General features: G+C 37.1%; 1 gene segment (V, D, J or C); it reads left to right on the top strand.

Moving 5' to 3' along the window:
• The first annotated feature begins 10575 nt into the window (after positions 1–10575).
• On the top strand, positions 10576–11256 carry LOC101789069 (immunoglobulin kappa variable 4-1-like). The segment is given in 2 exon segments: positions 10576–10696; positions 10907–11256. Coding segments are annotated over 2 exon segments (384 nt in total).
• The last annotated feature ends 562 nt before the right edge of the window (positions 11257–11818 follow it).

The raw sequence follows: 11818 nt of genomic DNA, 5'->3' as shown, positions 1-11818 counted from the left end.
TAAACATTTTAATTTTCTTTGATTTGCTATGCTATATCTATTCTAGAAATTGTTAAATTCACTTTCACAATTTTCAAATATAACATCTGAGCAAAATTTTTGCTCTCCATAAAATCTATTATTTTGCATTCACAGTTAAATTATATTTTTGTTTTGGACTGTGAGACATCTCTGGCTTTTGGTTTACTGGATATTAAAAATAAGTGGTTAGATTTCTTGCAAATTTGTGATAGTCTTGACTTCTAGGAGAGAGGTTTTCCCTTGGGCCCCTCATCTGTAAGGCTATCTTACACTGATTTCAAGAGGAAAAATCCTGAACCAGACATGCATTTGAAAAAAGATTCTTCAAGTGTTGGTCTGCAGGCATAAATTCCCTTACACACCTTGTTTTGTTCTCTCTCCATTTCTCAGTTTACTTTGAGCCTTGTTTTTCAGTTTCCAGTTGGGAGCAGGACAGGGTGAATTTTCGCTTTGGTTCACATTTCTGATCCTCAGGTTACATTAGGGTCTCACAGGAATCACAGAATGAATTCTCAGCCTGTGGAAACTGCCCACCCACGCATGATGTGGAAACTGGATCTGAAGTGTTTCCTGTGTTCTTCAGTATCATAAGGATAAAGGCAGATTTGGATTTCATTGATTTTTTTTTCAAAAACAGTAAAACACTAACCCTAGAAGATGTCAATTTTGTGTTTCCATTTCTTTTCTTTATCTTTTTTTCTCCCTTAAATTATTCTGCACTTGTTCCCAACTCTACCTGCTGGGTTTTTGGTCCTAGTGTTTCTGTTTTGTTTTAGTATTTCACCAGAGTCATTAATAAAAGCTTGTGATTTCTGTAAAACTAAAAATTTGAATATATTTTGTGACTTTAAAATAAGGCTTTTCATGATGCCATCTAGTGCTTTTGTAGTATTAGAGCTTCTCAGCTGCCATCTTTTCTTTCTGGTCATGCAAACACATGCTTTGTCTTTTTAGTTCTTGGTTTAATTGGTTGCTTTCACAGAAAATATTCCTCAATTTGCTTCCTTACCTGTTATATCCTTTTCATAGGTCTCTCTCAGCCATATCCATCTGCACAGATTCTCTAAAAGAAGCCTTTGAAATGAGGTCTGACATGCATCCACCAGAAGGGACTGTAAGATAGTATCCAAGACTTACTAAATTAAGTGATGCCATCATTCTGTAACTCAGATTCAGTGGGTTAACATCCAGATGCTCTCATGACTCCAAAGCGAGTCTTTCTCTTGCCTTTCTTGCTGCTTGAGGTATCTCACACGCCTTGGCCAGCAGCACTTTCCCCTAAACTCAGAGCCAGCACCATGTCATCTCGCTGCCCCTTTTTCCAACCTGTGAAGTTTCCTCAACTGACTTTACACTAATGATGAGTATAACTGTGTTTTTAGCTGTGTCTGCCCTCCAGGCTCTTCATCTCACAGGAATCAACCAAATTCAGTGTTTGGGCAGGGGAAAGTTTGAGTCTCTATGGGAATAGTGAACTAAGTAGTTGCAATTATATATTCACTTCATAAGGGAACTGAGCACCTGCACTGGGGCATAGTAGGAGACAAGATTCTCATATTTTGCATATAATGGTTTGAGAACTCAGAAGCCTCTGATGTTCCATGCTGAAGGAAATACACATATTTGGCATCTGAAGCAACAGAACTTCGAAATAATGAGCAGGCAACATACTGATTCAGGTGAGTTTGGGATGACTGGAGAATGCTCATGTCGGGCCCCAACCATACTGAAGGAATTTGTATTATCTTATAACTAATATGATTGTGGACACATAGCTGTGCCCTTGCCACGTATAGGAACAGGCGTCCACAAAGTGCTTGTGTTGTATGCATATTTTGCAAAATGAGAAGTTAACTCCAATCTGCCACTTGCAGTGCAAGTTACTAGCAGAATAGAGACACTAAGATATATTTGCAGTTATGTGTAGCCCACGAGCCCTGAGTCTGTCCATATGAGGGCTTATGGAATACGTCCACACACTAGTACCTACCCAGTATTTATTAATCCATGAAGAAGTTAGTGCCTCCAGGATGAGTGATGGAATGGCAGAAATAATGTGAGTAATACTAGCCAGGTATGTAATCTTAAACTGTCTCTGTAACATGCAAAGAGAAGAGTATGCAGAAAGGCCAATCGGCATAACACAAGTGTAGCATTTAATGTTTGTGGCCAGGCGCTGCAGTTCCCTCCCATGAGCAAACATGTTTTGCCTTGGGAAATCACAGCCTTTTATCTTGAGACTGGAATCCAAAATCAATTCTAAGATGTTTGTTCTGCCATCCTTTTTCAGTCGGTCTTTCAGAGGGAGACACGGGCAAGGAAACAAGGATGTTGCTTGGCTTCAAAGATTACACATCAGTATTTCTGCCAGCCCTGTTTACTTTGCTTAGAGCCAACTGAAGGGAAGAGGAAAAAACTTAGCCAGCTCTGTTACATATTAGTACATGGAGACAAGGCCATGTTTAACATTAGAATAATATTAAGTTACTACAAAACTATTATACATAGATAATAAATTATTCTACAAGTCTCACTTGAGTGGGCTCTCTTCTTCATTCTCTAGTGGTGGTTTCTCCTCATCTCCGGACACTTGTGTACTGGGGTCAGTGCCAGTTCACAGCCTTGTTTCAGACATTTGCAATCATTAACTCTTTTTTTTTTTTTTTTTTTTTTTTTTTAGTCTTTTTCCGTTTTACCGGTACCGGGGATCGAACTCACTCACGACTGCCTGCTTCCAAGGTGGGTGCTTATGCTGCTGAGCTAAATCCCCAGCCCCCAATCATTAACTCTTGATATCACCCTGTATCCCTGAATGTGTGTCTTCTGCTAAGACTGCTTCCCTGAGCTCCAGAATCACACATATGCCAGAGACACTGTCAGTTACATGTCTGGTGACATGTTAGAGTTCTAAAATACTCCAGTTTAGTTTTGATTCCTAGTGTCCAAACTTGCTTTTTTCTAGTTTCCCATCTATGAAAACACCTTTGCAAATTTTCTGATGGCTCAGATGTAAATGCATAGCAGGTGTCTTCCATTCTAATGTTGTTTCTCCCATTGTCCAATATGAGAGCAAAGCTTATTTGTTTGGCATTTTCAATTAACGTGTGTTAGCCTATCTTTCTCTATAATGAGCAATGAGTTAAGGTCCTTGCGGAGGGAGGCACATTGTGGTGGCAAAGAAGTGTCAGAGAATGTTAAGCTGGGATTGTCTGTATTAACTTTGGAGGTTGTTCTAAAAGCCAATTTTCACATAATATATATCAACTATCCCTATAATCCAAATTTTCAATGTCTCATCCACAGTATATGCTGGGGATAATTGTAGTCTTGCTCGGGGAAATTCATCAAAGGGAAGAAAGACTTAAATTTTACTAACTTCCATGATGGTGGGTTTAAGGTGGGGAGTACAATATTTAATTCTGGGAACTATTTGTTTTCAACCTAATTTTGTTTTAATTTTGCCTCAGAGATAATATTCTTTTTAAAATCCTTTTAAGAAACTAAAAATCAAAAGCAACAAATTAAAATCATTCTTTGTATTCTGACAAAAAAGTCTTAATATTAGTATTTTTATGCCTTTAAGGGCAATTCAAGGAGTTTTCATTGCCATCACGGGTTTCTTCCTAACTGGTATGGTGTTCTTATTGCATATTTTCATCAAAGTACATTTTCACTTTATAAAATATAGTTGTAGTTTTATATAGCCCAAATGCATGCATATGAAGGCCCATAGTTTACTTTACCTTAACCACATCTCTTTATCCTCTGTGAATTTTTGTGTAACAATAGTGACTGCAAATGAAGCAGCTTTGTGTATTTTTTTTTTTCTCTCATAGTCTTTCTGTGAGTAAAGAATGTGGAAAGATTCAAGTTGGTTTTAATGGCTGGAGCTAGATCAAGATTTTCTTTGGATTGTGGTCACACTATGTCATAGTCATCCCAAGAATTTACAGGTGGCTTTCAAGATGAGCCACTCACTGGATGGGAGTTAATTTTGCTGGTGATTGGCAAAGAACATCACCTTTCCTGTGACCCTCTTCCTTGTACTGCCTAAGTGTTTTCACTAGGTGGCGTACGGGTTCCTCCAAACGTACTTATACTAAATGGAGCAATCACAAGGCACAATTATCCATACACTAATTATGATCCTCCTGAAAAAGAAATTAGGAAAATAACAATATTTGTATGGCTTCAAGGAATGTTAAGTGCTTAGTAATTAGTAAAAGATCTGCATAATAAAAAACTACAGCAGTCTGTAACAGAAGGTGGCAGAGCACATTGAAACATTAGAAAATAAAAGTATTATATCCTGCTCCTAGACATCAAACTAAATGCTGTGAAAATTCCTCTGCTATTAAAGCAGTCATATAATTTTAATGCAAAACCAATTAAATTATCAGCAGCATCCTCACAAGACTGGCGAAAACAATCCTAAAATTTACATGGAACCACAAGAGATTAAGAATAGCAATTTCAATCCTGGCCAACAAGAGTAAAGATGGAAACATCATAATCCCACACTTCAAGATATATTAAAAGCCACAGCGATAGAAATGGCCTGGTATTGGCTACAAAAACAGACGTGTATCAATGGAACAAAGTAGAGGATGCAGAAATAGCTCTGGGCACATCCATTCATCTGATCTTTCAGAAAGAGGTGAGTAACATTGGCTGATGAAAAGACAGTCACATTAACAAATGGCATTAGGAAAACTGATTTCACCCACGAGAAGTTTGAACCTCACCCACATTCATCACCATGTAGTAAAACAATAAAAAAGAGATCAAAATCTGAGATTTAAAAAAAAATGAATTACGTAATTTGTGGAAGATAACTTAGGTAAAAATGTCAAGAACACATCATACATAGACTTGTTTAACAGACACCCAGTTGTACCATAAGTAACACCAAGAAATGACAAATTAAATAGTATCAAATTGAAATGCTTCTGTACAGTCAAAGAAGAAGCTGAAAAGGGGGAAAGAGAAAGTGTAGAATGGGAAGCCATCTTTGCCCTGTGCTCCTCAGGAAGAAGACTAGTACTGATGATATGTGAGGACCTTTAAGAAACAGACCTTCTAAAAATATCAATCAAAAATGTACAACTGAGAGGGATAAAGGGCTTTCAGAAGAGGAACAAACATATAGAAAATATAGATTACTGGCCCTTAGAAAAATGCAATTTAAAACAACACTGAGAATTCATCTTCTTCCAGAAAAAATGTCTGCCATATAAAAATCAAATAATACTAAATATTGGTGAAGATGTGGATTAAAAAGTGAACTGTTCTACTTTGTTGGTGTAAATGTAGATGAGTACAACTAGCATGGAAGTCTGTAAGGAGATTCTGCAAAAAAAGTAAAAACAGAAAATCTACTTGACCCTGCTCTTCCTGTTCTAAGTATCTTCCAAACAGAGTTAAAGACATCGTGCTACAGTGATTCATGCACACACGATTATAGCAAAACAATTGCAAAGCATTAAATTTTGAAAGTAACTCATGAGTCCATCAACAGATGACTCAATTAAAAATGTGGCATTTGTGCACAGTGGAGTACTACTGTACTAGAAAAAGGATTCAATAATTTGTAAGAAAATGAATGCACCTTGAGGCCACTTGTTAGATGAAATAAATCAGATATGCAATAACAAAGGTCCCATTATTCGTCTTTATTTGAAATCCAAAACATAAATAGACTCAAGAGAAAAATAAGACAGATAATGAAAAATAGACTCTGCCAATTGGTGGGAAAACAAGAGATAGTGGGAAGAGGAGAGAAAGGAGGGCAAGAGGCAGTCAAAATAATTCTGATGGGTTAAGAATATGCACCTGCTCCTCATATTATAAATATTTATTGTAAGTATACATTGATAAACCTAACAGAAATATGAGTTTAACAACAAAATTTCAACAAAGTGTTAGTGCTACCCAGGCACAGGGGATACCAGGAAGCAGGAAAGATGGCGACCTTCTCAGTGGGCAGCTGGGGCTCTGTCTAAGCTACCATCTGGATTCTCTTATCTAAAGTAAACCCATTAGTATGCTTTTTAGCATGATGCTACAGGTGATAAGCTTTATGCTTTTCTGTATTTATAATTTTACTTTTACATGATATACACTCCATAAAATGTTGGTAAAATTTTTGATGATGTAGTCAATCAGCCATGGGAAGATTAAGCTAATATTTTTTCCTTGGTTACCATCCTTGGTGTTTTCACACCTTCATCTGTTGTCACTTTCCTTCTCTTTGGAGAACTTATGACCATCTCTGGTTGTGTCAAAGTATTGATGACATGTGCTTTCTGCTCTTCCATGTGTTACCTTTGAAGTCTAATTTTTTTCTTTGTTCAGAGTCTTGGTTTGAGCTTTATTTTACATTATATTCAAGACGCTCTTCTTTCCCTTCAACTTGCAGACCCTTCCTTCTGCCCTTTTCTTTTCCTTTCTCCTTTTGTTTCTTAACTTTTTCTTCTTTATTCCTTTCCTTTCCTTTTCTCCTTCCTTCTTTCCCTCCACTCTCTTTTAGGCTTTATTTTTCTTTGTTTGCTTTTGTCTTCCTTCCTTTCTTCTTTCTTTCCTTCCTTCATTTATTTCCTTCTTTCTTCTTTCCTTCCTTGTTTTTCTTTCTTTCCTTCTCTTTCTTTCCATCCATTCCTTTTTCTCTGTCTCTGTGTCCTTTCTCTTTTTTATTTATGTCATATTATTTCATCAGAATAATCAATGTAAGGATACTAGGCCATCCTTTTATGGATACTGTATCCATTTCAAATTATTTTTTTACTTTGTATAGACAGGTTGATAAATTCACTGACTTTTAGTAACAGTGTTTCAAAATTGACTATAAAGCTCATAATTTGAGTGCAGTGCCTTTTCTAATCACACAGCTACACCTCAGATGATTGTATTTTGCTTTTTATCTCCTGTTACATGTCACATAATTTTACAGTCTAATGTCAATTCAGTTTACTTCTTTGGATCATTTTACATGGAGACTGTATGTTCAGCTCACCTCCTCTCACTTTGCCGTGAGAAACAAATTGTCTCTGGGGAAGAACAAGCAAGATGGTGACTACTACTTAGGATCTACTAGCTCCGTTCCTATGGATCCCTGATGAGAAATTTAATACTGAAATGTCATTAGAGTAAGATCTGAATAGGAGAAAAATATTTTCAACATATAATAGGGTAAAAACTATTCCCATTAAGGACCTGATTCCATGCTATTAATAACAATTTAAAATGAATTTTACATGTGAAATTGAAACATGTGTATGATAAATTCTTTGCATTTGGGTGTGTGGGGCTGGCAATAGATTATCCTTCTGTATTTTTGATTCAGTGGCCTATGGAGATATGAGATTGTTACCATCATTTTTCGGTCAGCCAGAGTCTTGTTTGGAGCAAAGACAGTAGTAACTACTTATCCTGGTGTCACCAGAAATTAGAATAGGGCCCCAGACTGCTCATCCCCTGGGCATCCAGCCAGGCTTCTCAGATCTATGACTGGTTCGGTGGCAGTGAGTCTGTGTCAGACTTCACTCAAACAATAAACAATGCCCAAGAAGAAGATGTGGGCAATTATTACTGTCAGCAATATTATAACTTCCCTCTCTCAGTGCTTCAGACTCCTACACACATCTCCACAGGCCATGGGTCAGTGAGCCTTACTGCACCGATTGCTTCCCCCTGAATTATTTGATCTGTGTTTTGCAAGGAAAATTTTTCTCCATGGCACCCTATAGAAATTCCCTGGTTGAGTGACATGGGAGGAGTCAATACAAGGATTATAGGCCCCTTGTATGAGGCAAGCAATGTAAGATATGTTCTGTGTTAAAAGGAAAAAACAAGGAGATATACTCCATGTTGTGTGCAGCAGAGATCTTAATGACCCCAGTCCGAAATTCTGGCCCTGTGTAGGCATCACAGTGTATGTGACTCTCCTGCCCAATAGATCCTGCATTACACATGTATTCTTCCAGAACTGTGTCTGTGAGAATACAAGACAACATACTTAGTTCTGCTCCAGCTTATGAGAGAAAGAAACATATCTTACTTCACAAGTGTAGATCATCTGTTTTTTTCTCTCCTTAACATGATGGATTGGAGTTACTTAAGAGATTCTGACATCTGCAGTTACCAAACAAACTATAAAAATCTTAGAAACTAATGGTAAAAGATTTTTCCCACATCTAGTGATTATACTGCATAAGGATGCTTAACTCAGAAAAACTGAGCTGAGGAAATATCTATCCTTTTCTTCTAGGAGAATTATAACTTACATAGTAAATATAAATTAGTGCATTGTTGGACTTATTTTTGTCTCTCCATGTCAGGTTAATCAAAAACATTTCTGAAGATAAGAATTGTTTCAGTATGGCACAGAATGGGCGAGGGATAATTTTGTTTATGTTTTTCTGAGTGAAGATGAAGAAAAACTCCCCAAATTTCCTTTCTGGCCACATTTACTACATCACCACCATCATCTGTCCACAGAGTAAAAGGCGATACCATACATAACAGGCATAAAAACCCAGTCTTTGAATCTCTCAGGGTAATCTGGACCTCTGCCCGCCTTTCTCCTAGGCCTCTTCCAAGAAGCTCACTGTGGGCAACAGAGCTGGATCAGAGCTGATGAGAAACTTTCATTCCAGACTTCCTGCCTCCCATTCTGACAGAGGGTAATCCTCTGTTGTTTTCAATCTACAAGTTTGTAATATTTTTATGATAATCCAAGGAGTCTAATTTCTCCCTCTGTATTGTGGTACCCTGCATATTGTGATTTATAGTAAAATGAGGAACTAGTATTCTGTTCCATTATGCGTAAAAGATTATGACTATTTTTAACTTATTTGTGTGTATGTCCTCTAAACCATGAGAGTGTGAAGAACAAGTGTTATATATAGTTCTTTCCTGCATCTAAAGAGTAGACTGCATAAGAAAACCCAAGTTAGTAGAACTAGGCAGCTGCAAATGTCTGCTTTGTCTGGTTATCCTGGGTATTGAAGACCCTCTTATCCACCTGCTTACCCTGAACAAGCACAAATAAGTGAAATGAAAGAAAAGAAATTTGAGCTGCTTAAAGCAGAAACAAAGCCAAGTTATGAACTGGAACAAAGCTCTAGAGAATATGCCAGTTTGTGAGGGATAAATGTAGACAGTTTCACTCATTCTTTGTTTTCATGCCCTTGGAAATTAGGAAATTCTTCAACACATAGTGTATCTTTTGCATGATGTTATTCTAATAATTTTATGGAAATTTTAAATCCTGTAATGAGAATTTACTATAATAATATTTTATATACTAAAAACCAACAATAATTAAAATATAAGGTGAATCAAATTGAATCAATGGAAAACTTAAAATCTCTGTTGCTCAAAAGTATTTCTGGCTTGATATTAAAGCTTCAATATCAGTTAAATAATTTTACTAGATATGAGATATACTGAGATTTCAGTTGTATCATGTTGATTTATATTTTTTAAAATGTTCTAGCTTTTTATACTCTGAATATACCTATAGTATTATAATTTATTTGAATTTCAATATATTTATAAACTATTTTTCTAAAAAAAGTTTCCATGATTGACAGTCGAATAGGAACAACTAATTCCTTGCTTTATATATCATCCGCACTCAAATTACTTTTTGATTTGGGTTTCCATTAATCTCAATTTGTGGTCTATTTATAGTAGACATATTATATGTATGACTTCTTAGGAAATGAGAATGTTACTATCTTCCTTCAGGGAGAGATTTTAACTAGGTACCTGATTGTGAGAATTTCCATTTTAAACTAATTTTGGGTTGGTTGATTTCTATCTTCCCCAGTCCAGGTGTGTTTGTAGTAAATACTTTTGCAGTGCTGCTTTGCAACCAATAATTTCCAATTATATTTTATCTTATTTTTCTCTTTGTATCTAATTTCCAATTTACTTGGATCCTTATCCTCATTTGCAGTAGCTGTGGAAAGTAGAGTCATCTGTGTATTATTGATAGACACTGCCACGGAGCCCTTCTGGCCCCCAGATTAAATCTCTAGCCTGTGTGGCCCATGCATGGGGAGATTCTGGAGCTCAGCCAAGTCCTGTGCTCCTCAGCATCAGGATAAATGTGGCTTTGGAAAGCAGACGTTGTTTTGGTGGTAGAAAATGTGAATTTGTTTAATGATTGTTTCCTTTTGTTTCTCCCTTTTTCTTCCCTCTGTCTCCCTCTTTTTTATATTATTGGTTTTTCTAGCATATTTTTTGTATAACTCAGTGTGCTGATAGGGAATTAGCCTATTAGTTCTGCAATATGCAAAATCCATTTGAATTGGTTTTATTGATTTGAGACTAAAGTCCTTACATAGGCCATTTGATGGCTTGTAATTTTAAAACTTCTAAAATGATCTTAGAGTTTCTGAATGAACTTCTTTTTTAAGTGTCCCAAGATGAATTTCCAGGGAGGTATTTTCGGTTCCTGATTTAATCAGTTACTTTCATAACTCATTGTCATTGCAATTTGTTTCTCTATGGAAAGATAAATTTTCATAGGCTCCTCTAGGGCCAGCCCAACTTCTCAGACTTTATAAACAAGGCCTTTACAAGAAAATCTAGATCTATCAGGAAGTCAGAGGCAGCAAGATGAGGTCAAAGATCCAGGTCTTCACGTGCCTGCTGCTCTGTGTCTCTGGTGAGAACCTGGAGAGTTCCAAAGTCATTTAGAATAGTATATTTACGGAGTTAAAATTATAATTTCAAAATACAATGAGAAATAATATGACCCAAGTATATACTAATTTACAGCAGCATTAATGTACATTTTAAAGATTTATTTCAGTACTTATAAGATGAAGCATGTATGTGTCTGTCCATGTATAACACTTTGCTTTCCTGATTGCAGGTGTCTCTGGAGACATTTTGATGACCCAGTCTCCAGCCACACTGGCTGTGTCTCCTGGAGAGAGAGTCACCATCCACTGCAAGTCCAGCCAGAGTCTTTTTTACAGTGGTAACAACAAGAATCTTTTAAGCTGGTACCAGCAGAAACCAGGCCAATCCCTGAAACGGCTCATCTACTTTGCATCCACCCGGGCATCTGGGGTCCCAGACCGGTTCAGTGGCAGTGGGTCTGGCACCGATTTCACTCTCACCATCAGCAGCCTGCAGGCTGAAGATGTGGCAGATTATTTCTGCCTGCAGGGTTTTAGTTATCCTTCCACAGTGATTCAGCCTTGAACAAAAACTTCCTCTCAGGGTCTCCCCAGCTGCTTGCTCTCCATGTGGCCCAGCACTTGAACACTTCCTCCTGCTGCCTGAGAGAAGATGTCTGAAATGTTGCACAAGGAAGTCTGTAGTTCTGCATGGAAGATAAACAGGCTCCATGTCTCCTAGATGCTTTGTGATAGGACAATGTAGTCTAGGCGTTTGTATTAATTCTGCATATTTTTTTTATTGGTAATGGGAATCGAACTCAGGACCGCTTGCTTGCAAGGCAGGTGCTTATGCTGCTGAGCTAAATCCCCAGCCTCCTATTAACTTTGTATTGTTTTATAATAATTTACTAACTTATAGGATTGAAATATGTGATTCCTAACTTTATATTTGTTTGGATGATATGCATCACCTGATTGAAATGAGTGTATTGCAGGGTGCTTTCAATCTGTATGCTATAGACAAAATCCCTCTCTAGTCTTTCCTGTACCAGGAGTTCCTTTCGTTCTTTGACTGGTGGCTTTTGCCTCCATCTCCAGAGTGAGCAGTATTTCAATTCCCTGGTGCATTTCCCATAGTGTCATTTTTTCTGAATATCCCC

This window comes from Cavia porcellus, unplaced genomic scaffold (assembly GCF_034190915.1).
Source record: "Cavia porcellus strain 051 isolate PalLab524CR breed Dunkin Hartley unplaced genomic scaffold, mCavPor4.1 scaffold_18, whole genome shotgun sequence".
NCBI lineage: Eukaryota > Metazoa > Chordata > Mammalia > Rodentia > Caviidae > Cavia > Cavia porcellus.
This window is presented reverse-complemented; position numbering and strand designations above follow the sequence as displayed.